Source organism: Aquarana catesbeiana, linkage group LG06 (genome assembly GCF_042186555.1).
Source record: "Aquarana catesbeiana isolate 2022-GZ linkage group LG06, ASM4218655v1, whole genome shotgun sequence".
NCBI lineage: Eukaryota > Metazoa > Chordata > Amphibia > Anura > Ranidae > Aquarana > Aquarana catesbeiana.
The window spans coordinates 288,360,440-288,380,966 of record NC_133329.1 but is presented as its reverse complement, the minus strand read 5'-3'; the positions used below and the strand labels follow the sequence as shown (position 1 = coordinate 288,380,966).

Below are 20,527 nucleotides of genomic sequence, written 5' to 3'. Positions count from 1 at the left end.
TAAACATCAGAGCTACATAGGCAGCTCAACTAAACAGCACATACATAGGACAACAAGTTCCAAGTTGGGCAGCTATAAATGTGACTGAGAAGGCGCAATGGAAGACATCTCCAAGAATTCCAACATACAGAAAATGCACTTACAAAAAGCAAGGCAGCAATGGCAGATTACATATTTATATCCTCATAGGTACAGCTGTCATTAGAGAAATATGGCAGCTGCCAGTGCTGAAAATGTTAGTTATGGGGCTATCATGAGGGTGCTTTGGAGTTCAATACTTGGCAACTAACTTTTAACAACTTTAGAAAGAATTCTGACATTCTGGCATTGAAGCAACACACAATCAGGAAACTAGAATTTTCATAAGGAGGTAAGCAATGACGGCATTCATGTCTCTAATTATAGCTATACACTTCCTCTTGCCTACCCTATGCTAGGGTAATTGTCAATAGTTTGCTGGCTAAAGCCTCATACACACAGTACGATTGTTGGCAAGGGATTGTCTGTTGACAGACTGTTGTCCTAAAATCTTACCTTTAGTACGCTCCTTTTGACAATTGTTGTCCAACTTTTGGCCAACAAATGTTAGATGACAGGCTAGTATATTTTCGGCAGACAACAGTTTGATGTCAGATTTTCGTATGGTCAGTACACAACTCCGTCACACAAAAGTCGAAAGTACAAACATGCATGCTCGGAATCAATGTTCACCAAACATGAAATTAGAAGAAAGGGGCCCAAAGGGTGGCGCTCAAGAGCTGAAATTCCTCGTAGTACATCACTATGTTCGTGTTTGTGGCACAACAATTGTGTACCAGGACCAGGCACAAGCCCTTTTGACAAAAATCAGACGCTCGGTTGGCCAACAATCGCACTGTGTGTACGAGGCTTTAGGTGTGCACAAAGGCTCTTTGGCTATACCTTAAGATCACTACAAATAGGAAAAAAAATGCATTACCAATGACAATTGAATGAATGGTAAAATCCATAAAAAGTGGGTACTCACAAAAGACAACATGTCTGACATGTTTCGGGGACACACCCCCTTCCTCAGGGCTAGCCTAGCTCTGAGGAAGGGGGTGCGCCCCCAACACGCATCAGTAATACCCTGTGATACGGTCCTGCACATGTCCACACACTGTGTGATTTTTTATGACTCATTAAGTGTTGTCTTTTGTGAGTACCCACTATTTATGGATTTTACCATTCATTAAGTTGTCATTGGTAATGCACTAGGTGTGCACGCCTTCCATTTTTTTCTTTTTTGTAGTTTCCATCAGATCACCCCATCTGAGGAAGGCAGCATCCACCCAGCCTTGGGATACCGATGTCCCTGTTGCCCTTCACTTTAGAACACCCCGAAGCACTGGAAGTCACTGTGTTTTTCGTGTTTATACCATAAGATCAAACATACTCTAGATCAGATCTATTTCCTTAGATCCTATGAATGTAGCCATTTTATGCAATATTTTTATACAGAAGGTATATTAAGTTACGATAAAAATCACAGGCCAACCAAACCACTCAGTAAACATGCACACAGCATGTTTTTGACATCCTTCAGACTATCCTAACATATGGCCTATATTTAACCACTTCAGCCCCGGAAGGATTTATCCCCTTCCTGACCAGAGCACTTTTTACAATTTGGCACTGCGTCGCTTTAACTGCTAATTGCGCGGTCATGCAATGCTGTACCCAAACGAAATTTGCGTCCTTTTCTTCCCACAAATAGAGCTTTCTTTTGATGGTATTTGATCACCTCTGCCGTTTTTATTTTTTGCGCTATAAATGGAAAAAGACCGAAAATTTTGAAAAAAATGATATTTTCTACTTTTTGTTATAAAAAAATCCAATAAACTCAATTTTAGTCATACATTTAGGCCAAAATGTATTCGGCCACATGTCTTTGGTAAAAAAAAATGTCAATAAGTGTATATTTATTGGTTTGTGCAAAAGTTATAGCGTCTACAAGCTAGGGTACATTTTCTGGAATTTACACAGGTTTTAGTTTATGACTGCCTATGTCATTTCTTGAGGTGCTAAAATGGCAGGGCAGTACAAACCCCCCAAATGACCCCATTTTGGAAAGTAGACACCCCAAGGAAATTGCTGAGAGGCATGTTGAGCTCATTGAATATTAATTTTTTTTGTCCCAAGTGATTGAATAATGACAAAAAAAAAAAATTACAAAAAGTTGTCACTAAATGATATATTGCTCACACAGGCCATGTGCATATGTGGAATTGCACCCCAAAATACATTCAGCTGCTTCTCCTGAGTACGGGGATACCACATGTGTGGGACTTTTTGGGAGCCTAGCCGCGTACGGGGCCCCGAAAACCAATCACCGCCTTCAGGATTTCTAAGGGCGTAAATTTTTGATTTCACTCCTCACTACCTATCACAGTTTTGAAGGCCATAAAATGCCCAGATGGCACAAACCCCCCCCCAAATGACCCCATTTTGGAAAGTAGACACCCCAAGCTATTTGCTGAGAGGCATTATGAGTCCATGGAATATTTTATATTTTGACACAAGTTGCGGGAAAGTGACAAATTTATTTTTTTTTTGCACAAAGTTGTCACTAAATGATATATTGATCACACAGGCCATGGGCATATGTGGAATTGCACCCCAAAATACATTTAGCTGCTTCTCCTGAGTATGGGGATACCATATGTGTGGGACTTTTTTGGAGTCTAGCCACGTACGGGGCCCCGAAAACCAATCTCTGCCTTCAGGATTTCTAAGGGTGTCAATTTTTGATTTCACTCTTCACTGCCTATCACAGTTTCGGAGGCAATGGAATGCCCAGGTGGCACAAACCCCCCCCAAATGACCCCATTTTGGAAAGTAGACACCCCAAGCAATTTGCTGAGATGCATGGTGAGTATTTTGCAGCTCTCATTTGTTTTTGAAAATGAAGAAAGACAAGAAAAAACATTTTTTGACAAAAAGTGACAAAAAGTGATGTTTGCAAAATACTCACTATACCTCTCAGCAAATAGCTTGGGATGTCTACTTTCCAAAATAGGGTCATTTGGGGGGGGTTTGTGCCACCTGGGCATTCCATTGCCTCCGAAACTGTGATAGGCAGTGAAGAGTGAAATCAAAAATTTACGCCCTTAGAAAGCCTGAAGGAGGTGCTTGGTTTTCGGGGTCCCGTACGCGGCTAGGCTCCCAAAAAGTCTCACACATGTGGTATCCCCGAACTCAGGAGAAGCAACAGAATGTATTTTGGGGTGTAATTTCACATATTCACATGGCATGTTTGAGCAATATATAATTTAGTGACAACTTTGTGCAAAAAAAAAAAAAAAGTGTCTCTTTCCCGCAACTTGTGTCACAATATAAAATATTCCATGGACTCGACATGCCTCTCAGCAAATAGCTTGGGGTGTCTACTTTCCAAAATGGGGTCATTTGGGGGGGGGTTTGAACTGTCCTGGCATTTTATGCACAACATTTAGAAGCTTATGTCACACATCACCCACTCTTCTAACCACTTGAAGACAAAGCCCTTTCTGACACTTTTTGTTTACATGAAAAAATAATTTTTTTTTGCAAGAAAATTACTTTGAACCCCCAAACATTATATATTTTTTAAAGCAAATGCCCTACAGATTGAAATGGTGGGTGTTTCATTTTCTTTTTCACACAGTATTTGTGCAGCGATTTTTCAAACGCATTTTTTGGGGAAAAAACACACTTTTTTAAAATTTTAATGCACTAAAACACACTATATTGCCTGAATGTTTGATGAAATAAAAAAGATGATCTTAGGCCGAGTACATGGATACCAAACATGACATGCTTTAAAATTGCGCACAAACATGCAGTGGAAACAAAATAAAAACATTTTTAAAAGCCTTTAAAAGCCTTTACAGGTTACCACTTTAGATTTACAGAGGAGGTCTACTGCTAAAATTACTGCCCTCGATCTGACCTTCGTGGTGATACCTCACATGCATGGTGCAATTGCTGTTTACATTTGACGCCAAACCAACGCTTGCGTTCGCCTTAGCGCGAGAGCAGGGGGGGACAGGGGTGCTTTTTTTTTTTTTTTCTTTATTATTTTTTTGCTTTTTTATCTTATTTTTAAACTGTTCCTTTCATTTTTTTTTTTTTTAATCATTTTTATTGTTATCTCAGGGAATGTAAATATCCCCTATGATAGCAATAGGTAGTGACAGGTACTCTTTTTTGAAAAAATTGGGGTCTTAGATCTCTCCTCTGCCCTCAAAGCATCCGACCACACCAAGATCGGTGTGATAAAATGCTTTCCCAATTTCCCAATGGCGCTGTTTACATCGGACGAAATCTAAGTCATGAAATGCTCGTAGCTTCCGGTTTCTTAGGCCATAGAGATGTTTGGAGCCACTCTGGTCTCTGATCAGCTCTATGGTCAGCTGGCTGAATCACCGGCTGCATTCTCAGGTTCCCTGTTGAGACAGGAGAGCCAGAGAAAAACACGGAAGACGGTGGGGGGGGGCATCCCCTCCCACTGCTTGTAAAAGCAGTCTAGAGGCTGAATAGCCGCTAGGATTGCTTTTACATGAAAGCCGACCGCTGGCTGAAAAGAATGATACCAAGATGATACCTAAACCTGCAGGCATCATTCTGGTATAACCACTCAAAGTCGTGAATGGCGTACCTGAAGACGTAAAAATGGTTAACAATAAAACACAGTAAACGGTAAAGTATAAAAAATTGCATACCTGAAAAGCAAACATGATAAAACATAATAACAATAAAACATTGCAGAATAGAATACAGTAAAAAAGAGCAGAACAATAGAGAGAGAATAGAGAGAGAGAGAACAATAAAACGACAACTATTTTTTTTTTTTTTTTTACACTTTTTTTTGTAACTAACTTTTATAACTGTAACCGGTTCCAGGTTCGGGTCTCTCAAAATGCGATGGCATCTTGGGACACCCTGTGAAAGTGTGCCTAGTCTGTGCAATGCTGTACCCTATGCTAGAACTCAACTAGTGTATGGTAGCGTTCAAAACATTCACCAATGCAAAGACCAGGATTGTCAGGACAGGAGGGACAATAATAGCGGGTGTCCACGCTTGCTGCAGACACAACATCTTTTTTGGGGGGTTCGTTGGGTAGGGGTACTCGGGAGGACATAAAGAAAATGCCTCTCATGCAGCCTACTGCATTTGGTTGGGGATGTGAATGGGGGAAGTACGGGCGCTGCAGAAGTGGTGGGTTCCCAATTAGGATTGGCGAATGCAGCAGGAAGGGCACTATGGGCACGACGGGCCTGTGTCTTCTTCTTGGTGGCAGCGGGACACTACTTGCCACCTCACCAGCTTGAACTGCACTTATGGGACTCGCCACGTCACCAAGTGTTACTGCAGTGCTGGTTTGATTATGACCGGGGTGTACTAGGCCGCTGGTGCTTGCCAGTTCACCAAAGCGCTACCAAAAAAACTGTTAGCGATCGCAGGGATCAGGCCTGACTCTGCGAACGCTGCAGTTATGCGTTTAGTGTTTTGTAAGTGACAGTGATCGATCGATACTGCACTTGGGTGGGCTGGGCTGGGCGGAGTGGCAAAACGCAGGTGCTAGCAGGTATCTGGGCTGATCCCGCTAACACTGCATTTTTGGGAACCCTAAACTGCTGGGGACGCTAGTATAGATCTGATCGGATCAGATATTGATCCGTTCAGATACTACACCACTAAGGGAGGTGTACGGTGCGTGCGTGGGTGTTAGCGGTACTGGCGCTAATCTGACGCTGCCTGGGGCTGGTGCTTGCCAGTTCACCAAAACGCTACCAAAAAAACTGTTAGCGATCGCAGGGATCAGGCCTGACTCTGCGAATGCTGCAGTTATGCATTTAGTGTTTTGAAGGGACAGTGATCGATCGATACTGCACTTGGGTGGGCTAGGCCGGGCGGAGGGGCAAAACGCAGGTGCTAGCAGGTATCTGGGCTGATCCCGCTAACACTGCGTTTTTGGGAACCCTAAACTGCTGGGGACGCTAGTACAGATCTGATCGGATCAGATATTGATCCGGTCAAATACTATACCACTAAGAGAGGTGTATGCTGCGTGCGTGGGTGTTAGCGGTACTGGCGCTAAGCTGCCGCTGCCTGGGGCGACGCATATCACCACCGGGCGATCATGGGGCTAAACCTTTATTAGGTAATAAACGGCGGGTGCCCTGACACTATAAAAAATAAACGAACTAACCAGCGTCACCCATAACAGTTATACGGTGATCAGTGGTGAAAGGGTTAACTAGGGGGCAATCAAGGGGTTAAACCTAAATATTTACCTCCCTAACTAGCGTCACCAGTGACACTAACACAGTGATCAGAAAAATGATCGCTTAGCGACACTGGCGACGGGGGGTGATCAAGGGGTTAAAACTTTATTGGGGGGGGTTAGGGGGGTATCCTAGACCTAAAGGGGGCTAACAGTAACTGTCACAAACTGACACCATGCAGTAATCAGAAAAAAAAAAAAACTGCTTGGTGTCAGTGTGACGGGGGCGGGGGGGGAGGGGTGATCGGGGGGGGGATCAGGGGGTAATCGGGGGGGGGGGGGGGATCGGGGGTGTAATGTATGCCTGGCGTGTTCTACTGTATGTGTGTGTTTGTGTAACTCACATTCCAGTCTTCTCTCCTCGGCGCCGGAACGGAAAATGCCGAGCCGAGGAGAGATGACATCATTTCCTCTGCCTCTGTGTACAATACAGAGGCAGGGAAATGATCCCATTGGCCAGGAGCGATCGCGAGGGGGGGGGGCCATGAATGGATGGCCTCCCCCTCACCACCGATCGCCGGGGAGGATTTGCCGACCGCCGCAGGCACTGGGGGGGGGGGGTCTGATCGGACCCCCCCACCCGCGGGCAGGCAAGGACGTACCTGTAAGTCCTTTTGCCTGCCCGTGCCATTCTGCCGACGTACATCGTCGTGCGGCGGTCGGCAATTGGTTAACTGGTAAATGTATTTTTTAGAGCTTTAGGGTTTATGCACACTGGCGTTAAAAACACTGTGTTGAGATCTCTACAACATACTGTATAACTTTTTATAGATCTGAATACAGCAATATTGTATACACTAAACAGAAGAACTTCACAGACCATTACATGTGTTTTTTTAACCACTTCAGCCCCGGAAGATTTTACCCCCTTCCTGACCAAAGCACTTTTTGCGATTCGCCACTGCGTCGCTTTAACTGACAATTGCGCAGTCGTGCGACATTGTACCAAAACAAAATTGACGTCCTTTTTTTCCCCCACAAATAGAGCTTTCTTTTGGTGGTATTTGATCGCCTCTGTGGTTTTTATTTTTTGCACTATAAACAAAAAAAGAGCGACAATTTTGAAAAAAACACATTTTTTACTTTTTGCTATAATAAATATCACCCCAAAATATATTAAAAAAAACATTTTTTTTCCTCAGTTTAGGCCGATATGTATTCTTTTACATATTTTTGGTAAAAAAAATAAAATCGCAATAAGCGTATATTGATTGGTTTGCGCAAAATTTATAGCGTCTACAAAATAGGGGATAGATTTATAGCATTTTTATTATTATTTTTTTTTTTATTAGTAATGGCGGAGATCTGCGATTTTTAATCGGGACTGCGACATTATGGCAGACAGATCAGACACTTTTGACACTATTTTTGGACCATTGTCATTTAAACAGCGTTCAGAGCTATAAAAATGCATTGATTACTGTGAAAATGACACTGGCAGTGAAGGGGTTAACCACTAGGGGGCAGTGAAGGGGATAAGTGTGTCCTAGGGAGTGATACTAACTGTGGGGGGGAGGGGCTACACCTCACATGACAGCTATCACTGCTCTCATTGACAGGGAGCAGTGATCTCTGTCATGTCACTAGGCAGAACGGGGAAATGCTTAGTTCACAAAAGCATCTCCCCGTTCTTCCTCTCCGTGACACGATCGCGGGCAACCCAGCGAACATAGAGTCCGCGGGACCCGCAGTCACAGTCACGGAGACCGCGGCAGGCTCACGCCCTCAACACCGCTTCTTAAAGAGGATGTACCTGTACGCCCTTTTTCCCGCCAGTGCCATTCTGCCGACGTAAATAGGCATGCGCTGGTCGTCAAGAGGTTGATGCAGTATCTTTGCATAGATACCAGCATTTTAGTATGCCAGTGTGCATGAGCCCTAATACATCTGTAGTTGCTGAAGACCTTTAAAGACTTCCTTGTACGGTGATACCTCGGTTCACAAACTTAATTTGTGAACTGACTCTGGCCACAAACCAAATTGGTTGTGAACCAAGGAAAATTGTAAATCAGGTTAATCCGTTCTGAACTTTTGTTTTGTATATTCAGTGTATATAAAATTATGAAATGTACAAAAAAAGGATTTTGAACATATATTGCATACGGTCTTTTACATTAAGCTGACCTCTTTCATGTGTACATCTAAAAATAAAAAAAAACTATAGCTCCTCTTTAATCCTTGCTTGAAACAATCCCAAACCCCAATTTAAATGACTAATCTAGGGGCCAGAAAATAGCACTGTGCATGCAGGAAAAGATCATCTGAGGGCATGATAAAGTTGTAGAATTCATATGAACTGTTTTTCCACGATTCCCAATCAAGAGAGCCCACCCTCATGGTAGTCGGGGGGCAGAAACCCCTATCTGAGTGGACTGGTTCGCCTAAGACTCTCATCTTGCACTGTTCTCAATATGAACGTGTTTGTGAATCGAAGTGGAGTTCGCAAACCAAAGCAAATTTTTGTTAACTCTTCTGTTCGCGAACCGAGTTGTTTGTGAACAGAAGTGTTTGTGAACCAAGGTATCACTGTTTTTGTAATACACAGGGCTATGAATAAGCGCCACAATAGGGCGTGAAACACGTTAGCGATTTTTCCTGTTTTTCCCTGTACATGAAGTGATTGCATTTGGATTTTACTTTTTCATATCAATAAAGATGCCTTTATTGCTGTGCGGCCGTCCAGAATCTTCTTCTTTCCATAATACACAGGGAAACTTATGATTCATCTACATGTATATACCCAAACAGTATTATGACTTACTGCAGCTGACACGATCTGAGCAGAGACTCCTTTGAGCAGCATATGGCGCAGCACAGCTCCATGGCGGGAAAAAGCATCTGGTAGCTTCTTCTTTCTGATAAGATAAAACAAAGAGCGTTCTCAAATCAACATATAAGCTTCAACAGAATTTATTACTACAAAAGAGTACTGAGTCATACAGCAATTTACTAATAAGAAAGATATAGTAGAAGTCTGCTAGAGTTCCTAGGTCCCCTTTTCCCTTTCAGGTTTTGTGTTCATTCTGTTTTATGGAGAATGCAGTAGGAGTGCTGGAACACACTAAGACGGACGGAAAGATAGAAGGGAAATTCAACGCTGGAGTTTCCAAAACATAAGAATCCACGAGCTGACTTAGCCCACCATTTCCACTCATAACTTAAATATTACTTTCAGGTGAACTAACCCCTTTATTGTTACAATCACTTTTGGGGCTGCCATACTGTATTATCTAGGCAAATAGTACTATAAATCTTCTATAGGGTTTATAGGCTGATATCTGTAAAAGTACTAAATACAGTGCATCTGGAAAGTATTCACAACGCTTCACTTTTTCCACATTTTGTTATGTTACAGCCTTATTCCAAAATGGATTAAATCCATTATTTTCCTCAAAATTCTACAAATAAAACCTCATAATGACAAAAGGGAAAGAAGTTTGTTTGAAATCTTTGCAGATTTTTAAAAAATTAAAAAACAAAAAAAAAAATCACAGATACACAAGTATTTACAGCCTTTGCCATGACACTTTAAATTGAGCTCAGGTGCATCCTGTTCCCACTGATCATCCTTGAGGTGTTTCTACAACTTGTTTGGAGTCCACCTCTGCTAAATTCAGTTGATTGGACATGATTTGGAAAGGCACACACCTGCCTATATGAGGTCCCACAGTTAACAGTGCATGTCAGCACAAACCATGAAGTCCAAGGAATTGTCTGTAGACCTCCGAGACAGGATTGTATCGAGACACAGATTGGGGGAAGTGTACAGAAAAATGTCTGCAGCATTGAAGGTCCCAATGAGCACAGTGGCCTCCATCATCTGTAATTTGAAGAAGTTTGGAACCACCAAGACTCTTCCTAGAGTAGGCCGCCCAGGCCAAACTGAGCAATCGGGGGAGAAGGGCCTTAGTAAGGGAGGTGACCAAGAACCCGATGGTCACTCTGACAGAGCTCCAGCGTTTCTCTGTGGAGAGAGGAGAACCTTCCAGAAGAACAATCATCTCTGCCTCACTCCACCAATCAGGCCTGTATGATAGAGTGGCCAGACAGAAGGAACTCCTCAGTAAAAGGCACATGACAGCCCACCTTGAGTTTGTCAGAAGACACCAGAAGGACTCTCAGACCATGAGAAACAAAATTCTCTAGTCTGATGAAACAAAGATTGAACTCTTTGGCCTGAATATGAAGTGTCATGTCTGGAGGAAACCAGGCACCGCTCATCACCTGGCCAATACCATCCCTACAGTGAAGCATGGTGGTGGCAGCATCATGCTGTGGGGATGTTTTTCAGTGGAAGGAACTGGGAGACTAGTCAGAATCGATGGAAAGATGAATGCAGCAATATACAGAGTCATCCTTGATGAAAACCTGCTCCAGAGCGCGCTGGACCTCAGACTGGGGGGAAGGTTCAACTTCCAACAGGACAATGCCCCTAAGAACACAGCCAAGATAACAAATGAGTGGCTAAAGGACACCTCTGTGAATGTCATTGAGTGGCCCAGCCAGAGCCCAGACTTGAACCTGATTGAACATCTCTGGAAAGACCTGAAAAGGGTTGTGCACCAATGCTCTCCACCCAACCTGACTGACTTTAAGAGGTCATGCAAAGAAGAATGGGAGAAACTGCCCAACAATAGGTGTGCCAAGCTTGTAGCATCATACTAAAAAAGACTTGTAGCTGTAAATTGGCGCCAAAGGTGCTTCAACAAAGTATTAAGCAAAGGCTGTGAATACTTATGTGCATGTGATTTTTTTGCTCTTTTTTTTTTTTATTTTTAATAAATTTGCAAAGACTTCAAACAAACTTCTTTCACGTTGTTATTATGGGGTATGGTTTGTAGAATTTTGAGGAAAATAATAAATTTAATCCAATTTTGGAAGAAGGCTGTAACCTAACAAAATGTGGAAAAAGTAACGCGCTGTGAATACTTTTTGGATGCACTGTAAATAAATAAAAGGTACCAAATTCAGTGCTACAGCAGTGGTTACACAGAAAGGCAAAAAGTGGTGTGGAGCACAAAGTGGCTTAAGGCTTTGTGGTGGCGCAATGTAATATTGAATAATGGCCACCTATAGGGAGCACGGGACACTTTAACCACTTCAGCTCCAGAAGGTTTACCCCCTTTTCATGACAGGCCATTTGTTGTGATACAGCACAGCGTTACTTTAACAATTGCGCGGTCATGCGACGATGTACCCAAATAAAATTTATGTCCTTTTTTTCCCATAAACAGAGCTATTTTTTGGTGGTATTTGATTACCTCTGCAGTTTTTTGCCTTATATACAAGAAAAGACCGACAATTTTGAAAAAAAAAAAAAAACACTTTTACTTTCTGCTATAAAACATTCCCGTGTTCTTGCCTCTACAACTGGAGTGGGCGGAGTAACTGGGTGGAGTGGCTTGAGTAACTGTTGTGTGGTTGGAGTGGCTGGAGTAACTGTGAAAAGTGTTAAAAAGTTTAATATTTTAAAAAAGTATAAATAGTAGTAAAAAAGTTGAAAAAGTCCCATCATTAGCTGAAAGAGCTGAACATTTTTTTCAAAAATGATTTTTTCTTTTTTTAATGGGGTGGTCATAATGTTTTGGCTGATCATGGGGTGGTCATAATGTTTTGGCTGATCATGTTGTGGTCATAATGTTTTGGCTGATCATATTGTGGTCATAATGTTTTGGCTGATCATGTTGTGGTCATAATGTTTTGGCTGATCATGGGGTTGTCAGATTTTGACACCTCCCACTCTAGTTTTGAACAAAAACGGTGATATTTCCTGAACCATTCGGCAAAACGTTCCACAAAGTAATAGCAAACCAATCGGGAACAATCCGCACGTTTTGGTATATTACTGTCTATGTAGTGTAAAAGCTGTGGGAGGAGTTCAGGTGGTAAATTTGGCTATAATAAGAATAATAATATATATGTGAGATAACAGTAAGTGGTCTTGCTATGCAAGAACACTTAAATACATATATACATTGTTCAGCAGTGCAGCTATTGTTGTACAAAGAATTTATTTAATTCCAAGTTGGTAGGCAGTGGTGGTAAAGTTCTGTTAAGGCAAATACTTTGAAAATAAGACACATGATTCAAAAATCCAAACGATAAAGATTATTTAATATACCTCTTGTGTGCTCGGTCACCACTATCAGAGCTGGCCAATGATGAGGTGTCACAGGAGTGGGTGTCAATAGTCTCTATGTTCAGTAGTGCAGGATCTTCCGGTATGAAGGCTTCATCCTCATCATCTGTCTGTATAGATTAAATTTGATATTTGGTCAAACAGGTCTATTGTCCAATGCCATACATTGATATCCCATAATAATAAATGCAGGATAGCTCTAGCCTCTTGTGTATGAATGACCAAAGGATTTTTTATGCAGGCTACTCCATGGCAACAACTGGGTTGATTGGTTCTATGCCATTCTATGCCATTTGGCATGACTAGTCCTAGAGCAGGACTATGTAGGTATATATTAAAAAGTGCTGAAAAAAATGGGAAAACCTTTCGCCAAAATAAATAAAACAATACCTAAGAAGCTGCTCCCCAAGAAAAGTAGACAAACTGCTGTACAATATGATTTTGTGATGATAGGGGCGCTTAGTGCAACAAATACTCAATAAACAATTTAAACTTTACGACCATATACATGGAACAATGTGAACCAAAAATAAACAATATTAATATATATAAAGCTTAAGAGTCCATTAATCTTCAGTGAAAAATCTTAATCAATTTGCAATGAAAAGTCCTTCATCACTCAAAGTAAGTCCAAATGACACCCGAAGTACTCAAATGAAAATGCCTGCTCACCAGATAACCGTGACCTCTTTAACTTGAAAAGAAGGTCAGGAAGCGTTTTATGGAGATATCCTGTAGTAAGTAGACTGGGGAAAACATTCAATCCTCTATTGCAGTGGTCATCAACCCTGCCCTCAGGGCCCACTAACAGGCCAGGTTTGCAAGATAACTGAAATACATCACAGGTGATATAATTTTCTGCTCAGTGATTGCAGTTTTCTAGTCTTCATCTCCCCAAGATAATACATAAAACCTGGCCTGTTAGTGGGCCCTGAGGACAGGGTTGATGACCACTGCTCTATTCCATGATCTCCTCTCCACCTCAATGCCCGGGATAAAAGACAAAGAACCAATAGCACAATACTGTATTTTATTTAAAACGACCAGTAATACAATCTATCCTGCTTACATTGCTTTGTGCCTTGTCCCGGCACTAGGATAAACCTGCGAGAAATGTTGGTAGGGAGCCGCACACCGCCACGCTCACGCCAGAAGGTCGGCGTGCGTTCCACTCCCCTGTGAGAGAAAACCGGAATCTCAGACCCGGAAGTGCCGTGACTGGAAGGCGCCTCGACAAACGTTTCGGAATTGCTACGTCATCAGGAACCATGATCTGATGACATAGCAATTACGAAACGTACGTTGAGGCGCCTTCCAGTCACTTACGGGTCCGAGCTTATGGTTTTCTCTCACAGGGGAGTGGAATGCACGGCGACCTTCTGGCGTGAGCGTGGCGGTGTGCGGCTCCCTACCAACATTTCTCGCAGGTTATCCTAGTGCCGGGACAAGGCACAAAGCAATGTAAGCAGGATAAATTGTATTACTGGTCGTTTTAAATAAAATACATTATTGCGCTATTGGTTCTCCCTTTGTCTTTAATGGGTAAATATTTAGGGTGTAATGTGTAACGTGCTCTAGCACCCGTTCCTGTGTCCCCCCGATCCCCGTCAGCAACAGCTGCCTGCACAAGCTGGCACTTTTTTAAAAGCAGCATGGCTGTGCAGGACTTGCACAACCGTGTCATTCAATCACATCAATCTGTAAATGAATGAACTACAAGTACCTTCGTTCACCCCAGCAGACAATTTGTAGATCTCCATGAACTGCGAGGGTAGTACATTGATACTTCCCACAGCTTTCAGAACAGAAAGCACATACTCAGGTAAGGGCAGAAAGCTGTAGAAAGTGTCTGCTGGTGCCAGCCATCGCACCCATGATCAATGGATTATGCAATGCTCTGCAGGCTTCTGAAATAAAAATAATAATAAATGCACATTTTTTTTACCTGCATAAACATGTTAATTTATTTATTTATTTTTTTCAAAAGGTGAACTCATTGTTTAACCATTTCAGACCCGGAAGGTTTTACCCCCTTCCTGACCAGGCCATTTTTTGCGATACGGCACTGCGTTATTTTAACTGACAATTGCGTGATCGTGCGACACTGTGCTCAAATAAAATTTATGCCCTTTTTTCCCCACAAATAGAGCTTTCTTTTGGTGGCATTTGATCACCTCTGCGGTTTTTATTTTTTGCGCTATAAACAAAAAAAAAACAATTTTGAAAAAGAAAAAAAGAACAATATTTTTTACTTTCTGCTGTAAAACATTTCCAATTAAAAAAATGTCAAAAATCTAATTTCTTCTTTAGGCCAATATGTATTTTGCTACATAATTTGGGTAAAAAAAATCCCAATAAGCGTATATTAATTGGTTTGTGCAAAAGTTATAGTGTCTACAAACTATGGAAATGATTTAGGGACTTTTTATATATTTATTTTTTACTAGTAATGGTGGCGATCATCGGTTTTTAGTGGGACTGCAACATTGCATCGGACAAATTGGACACTGAGTGACACTTTTTGGGGACCAGTGACACCAATACAGTGATAAGTGCTAAAAAAAATGCACTGACAATGTATAAATGACACTGGAAGGAAAGGGGTTAACATCAGGGGCAATCAAAGGGTTAAACGTGTTCCATATGTGTGCTTTCTAACTGTAGGGGGAATGCTTTGACTAAAAGAAAACAGAGATCCACATTTCTGCTTAGCAGAAACATGAGATCTCCATTTTCCTTTCTGTCAGAACAGCAGTCTGTCTTGTTTACATAGGGAGACCACCGTTCTGCGTCTCTGTGAACGATCGTCAGGATCCCGGCAGCCGTCGCTGCCGCCGGACCTGATGATTGGCCCCCGCTGTGTCCGAGAGACAAAGACGAGATTCACTTACAGGTACGCAAGTTTGCGCTAAAAGGCCATCCTGCCGCAGTAAATGTACCTGGGGCGATCCTTAAGTGGTTAATTTTTAGCATGGAGGCCATGAAGGGGTTAAGACTACAAGGCAACCCTGCATTCTCAAAAGGAGGCCAAAAAACATGGCCCCCATACCCCCTTCAGTACAGGTTTCCTTTTAAGCTAGGCAATAACTCAACCATGTACAGATTTGGCAGGTTTTATTTTTTTTTTGTTCCAGAATATACATTTTCTCAAAAGAGAGAGGCCTGGGCCACATTTGCATAAGAACATGACTCTTCAGGAAAAAAATAATTCTATACATCATTAACCATATGCTACAAAAAGTACAAAAGTCTCACCTCATTCAAGATGCTCTCCAGTGTTGGTGGAGTGTCAACTTGAGGAATGTCAAACTCTTTATCATCAATCTAAAAGGTGATCTCAGTAAATATTAAGTGATAAGTGGCATGGTAAAATCTTTACAATGTTTTGATATGAGGAACGATCCACTACAACATTAAAATAGCTCATACTTCATCAATTCACCATTATACTCATACATCAAAAGTAAAAAAAAAAAAAACTGTGGCTTTCTAGTTGATGATGAAAATTTGGTCCTTGCATGGTCTATAATATGCAGTTGGGATCAGACAATGAACACCACCTTTCAGTCCAAACTGCTTCAAGAGGAAATGGGAGAATGATTCTGAATCTCTCAGGAAGTAAAAGAGGTGGTTACTGCCCAACACCACATGGATATTACAAACCTGGGGAACATCAATGGATTTATGAAGAATGCCTCCCATTTCTAACCCATGCTAGTGAGCAGTGTCCAGGTCCATGTGACAGCAGGAGCACATCACAGCACCCTCTAGCTAACATACAGTATAGATCTCATGCTACAAGGAAACTTGTTGGCGACAAGGGAAGCTTGCTGCTTTGGGGTCACTCTTACTATGCAAGGCATTTCGAGGTTACTACCGCTTTCTCAACAGCCATAAAATAAATCGCAATGATGCAATAAAACATGTAATTTTACAAATATTGATTAATAGTAGGATAACAATAGCACATACAACCAACATTTAAAAAATATATAAACCATAAACAATAAACTCAATGGTGAATGAGTAAAAAAACATGGTAGGACACTATATGGAGACAATTTACTAAATATCTATGAGGATAATGCTTTTACTTACTTTTTTGTTTTCCTACATACTTTTTCTACTAAGGCAATGGTGACAGCCCTGGCCACACAGGTGGCCCTAGGAAAGCAGCACCACCAGTACCTTCAGAAATATTTCCTGCATAAACTATGAGATCCATCAGTATTATCACCCTGTACATTATGAAACTGATCTCATGTATGTGCAGTATGCCAATACTGAGTAATGAGGCCCAATGCAACATCATTGGTGGGCTGGTACAGGAAACCAGCAAGTATAGACAGTATATAGGGGTAGAGAGAAATCTATATAATATTTACCAAATCCTGTTTAGATTCCAGCTCCTTGTCTACATCAAGGTACCCTAGGCGGGTTTGTGACTTATTCAGCTCATCTTCAAGATTGGTAAGTGATCCTGTGCCTTCACTGGTAAGTTTACGAGAGTCCCAGCTCTTGGCACTGAGGTCATCCTCTCCAGGGTCTGACTCCACTGCAACACAAAAAATTGGATCCTCTGTTAGCTTAGCTTGTGTAAGCTATTAAAGCGGAGTTCCATCCATACTGCTACAGGGATTAGGCAGCACAGAATTGAGTACTGTAACAACCCGGCACAGTTCGTCACCCAATGAAATTATTGAATGTATCAGCAATATACCACCCTGTGGATGCATTGATTGCACAAAAAATTATAACAAAAGGTATAATTGTAACTGACTGCTCTATGCTATTGTTGTACTTGAATGTTGCCTTCCCTGTACACTAAAATCAATAAAAAAATATATATCTGAAAAAAAAAAAAAAGTCAGCAACTACAAAAAGTGTAGCTGCTGACTTTTAATAATCGGACACTCACCTGTCCCACGGTCCAGCGATGCGGGCGAATGAAGCCCCGCTCCTCTCCCCGGCGCCAGCATTCTGACTGTGGGTGCCCGGTTGTGGCTTCACAGCCGGGCACGCACTGCGCATGTGACAAGTCCCAGAAGATTGCACGGAGGGAGGGGGGAAAGGTGGACTTCCTTCTGGTGCCGGGGAGCACCAGGAGGAAGTGGAAGCTGGATGCCTCTAAAAATAGGGTATCCGCTCCCTCTCCGGGTCTTTTCCGCTCATGTCTTCTAGCCCTCTCCAGTTCTTCTCCCTCTGTCCGCTGTCTTCTGCCTCTGTTGGGTCTTCTCTGCTGTCTTCTCCCTCTGTTCTTCTTCCGATGTTGACTCAACGCTCTCTCCCACTCCAATGCCGGGTTGCGCGGTGTGCCACTACTTATATTGGCATGGGGCGCGGTCACCGGAGGCCCGCCCCTTATGACGTCACCATCCATCGTGCCCCGGGCAGTGACATCAGAAGGACAGAGGGAGAAGACAGCAGAGAAGACCCAGCAAAAGAGCGAGAAGATAGCGGAGAAGACCCAGCAGAGGCAGAAGTCAGCGGTCAGAAAGAGAAGAACCAGAGAGGGCTAAAAGACATCAGCGGAGAGCGGAAAAGACCCAGATCGGGGAGAAGAACCAGCACAGGCAGAAGACATCAGTGGAGGAGGCAGAAGACGTCGCCAGAAGAGCCGGAGAAGAAGTTGGAGCTACCTAATAAATTACTTTAAAAACATGTGTTCTGTGTTTTATTTTTGACACTTTTTTTTTTTTTTTTTTTTTTTAGGTGAATGGGTAGGGGTACAATGTACCCGATACTCATTCACATAGGGTGGGGGCCGGGATCTGGGGGCCCCCTTGTTAAAAGGGCCTGTTTCCAATAAGCCCCCCGCCTGCAGCTCCCGACAACCAACGGCCAGGGTTGTCGGGAAGAGGCCCTTGTCCTCATCAACATGGGGACAAGGTGCTTTGGGAGTGGGCATGCTTGTTGAGGGCATTCGGCCTGGTACAGTTCAGGAGGGGGGGGGGGCGCTCACTCATCCCCACTCCCTTTTCTGATCTGCTGGGCTGTGTGCTTGGATAAGGGTCTGGTGTGGATTTGGGGGGGACCCATGCCGTTTTGTTTTTTTTTTTTTTTGGCGCAGAGTTCCCCTTCAAGATCTTTAGAGCACAAGTCGCATGCCAAAGTCGAATCAGTTAAGACTGCAATCCGACTTTAGTGATATTCAATGGGCTGAAGTAGGATCAAAGTCGGGCCAAAGTAGTGCAGGGACTATATTTGAAGTCGGCACGACTTGAAGTCATACTAATATGAATGGTAGTCATTGGAAATCATGGGGAACGACTTGTCATACGACTTTGCAGTCCTAAATCGTAGGACAAGTCGTACAAGTGTGAAAGGGGCCTTAGACAGTTGTCATCAGAACAGGTTTGTCCACTAGAAGATTTTTCTTCACTTCCTGTGACAACTCAAAAATATTGAATTTTCCATCACCTTCTGTCCAGCAGACCACGGTCACCAGTACAAGTTAGGAGGGTAAGGCAGGCCATGGGTTAGGCAATTGTCTTTCCTTCCACCATGAGTAGAAAGAAAGAAAATTGCTCAATACTCCCATAAACTCATTCCATGTTGATGAGGGAATCCCTCCTGCAGCGCTTCTGTTTTCTGCCGGCAGAACACAATATTTAGTGTTGCTGGCTATAGCCGGTGGCACTTATCGTTCAGGAAAAACCCGACAGGCTGGTTGTATACAAGTTGATCGATAAATGGACTTGTGTAAAACCCGGGTTCCCATACATTGATCGAAATTCAGCCAGTCCTTGCTGTATTAAATCTCTGCAGCAGGGACAAAACAGCAACAAAAACCTTATAGGGTTCTAACCTTCCCCACTTCAACCAAAACTAAAAAAAAAAAAAAATGGCTTCATATTCACCTAAAAAGCTGTAAGAGATAAATCAAAGCTGCCAGTGCCATTCTCTTTTTCTGAAAATACTAGCTGTCTGGCTGCAAAGATGTCCCTTTTACTTCAAAGTAAAACTAAATCAGTTTACCCTTATGTATTTGAAGAGCCATCTGGACTCATGCAAACATTAAAGAAGAACTAAGGGAAATTTGTTTCACGCTGAAGCGGTGCGCAGGCAGGGCGGTGAAAAAAGTCCTGCAAACTGCTTTTTTGGAGCGGTGAAGGAGCGGTGTATTCACCGCTCCTTCACCGCTCCTGCCCATTGAAATCAATGGGACAGTGCGGCTATACCGCGGCTATAGCCGCGCTGTACGAGGGATTTTAACCCTTTTTCGGCCGCCAGCGGGGGTTAAAACCGCACCGCTAGCGGCCGAATACCGCTGCAAGAACGACGGTACAGCAGCGCTAAAAATAGCACTGTTGTACCGCCGACGCCCCCACCGCCCCAGTGTGAAAGGGGCCTTACTCTTGTTTTATAACTCAAGTCTTATAGTAAAACAGGGATGTGTGTGGTAATCTCCCCGGTTTACCTATGAGGTGCTACTTTGATGTATGATTATCTCTGTTTTGTCATTATTATTTTGTATTGTTTTTGGACAGAAATATTGTCATTTTATTTATTTGTTGTTTTCTGGCATTGTAATGATATTGGAATATCCACAAGATCTGTAAGGTCCTCAGGAAGCGGGGGCTTTCACACGGAATGCGTCAACCTTGTTACAGCGACCGCCTTGACACCCCATCTGAGTTTTTCAGGAAGTGGTTGTTTATACATTTGAGACCTCTAATATGCATTTTTAATATTTGTTACTATGATTTTAATATAAAACGTAATATTTACTTTTCAACTGAGTTTGGAGCTACTATTTTGCTTTTTGTGTTTTTCAAGCCTTATAGCAGAACTAAAGGAAATCCTTCTTTTCGCTTTGGATTGGGTAAGGGAGGGGTATAACCAGACAGGTCCCCCCCCCATATAGGGGATTTCTCTTCACTTCCTGTCCCATAGCTAAAAGAGTTGAAAACTACTCCAAAGTGAGAGGTTCCCTGGTTGTCACTGGGAAGAGTGTCCCCATTGGAAAATTTCCCTTTTATACCGGCTCTGGTGACAGCCAACAATTTCTCTTTCACTTCCACTCTTGTGACAAACAGAGAGGGGAAATCTCCCTAATGGGGGCACAGACAGCTACAAAACCCCGACAGGTGTTCTAATC

At 42.6% G+C, this 20,527-nt stretch overlaps 1 protein-coding gene across 2 annotated transcripts in view; it reads right to left on the bottom strand.

Moving 5' to 3' along the window:
• VPS8 (VPS8 subunit of CORVET complex) overlaps nucleotides 1–20,527 on the bottom strand; it is a 388,855-nt gene that overhangs the window by 353,049 nt on the left and 15,279 nt on the right. For both annotated transcript variants that reach the window (XM_073633432.1, XM_073633433.1), the window contains exons 2-5: nucleotides 16,812–16,981; nucleotides 15,682–15,750; nucleotides 12,409–12,536; nucleotides 9,049–9,142 (exon numbers count right to left, since the gene is read on the bottom strand). In XM_073633432.1, coding sequence (XP_073489533.1) covers nucleotides 9,049–9,142; nucleotides 12,409–12,536; nucleotides 15,682–15,750; nucleotides 16,812–16,981 — 461 coding nt within the window. The remainder of the gene's footprint in view (nucleotides 1–9,048; nucleotides 9,143–12,408; nucleotides 12,537–15,681; nucleotides 15,751–16,811; nucleotides 16,982–20,527) is intronic.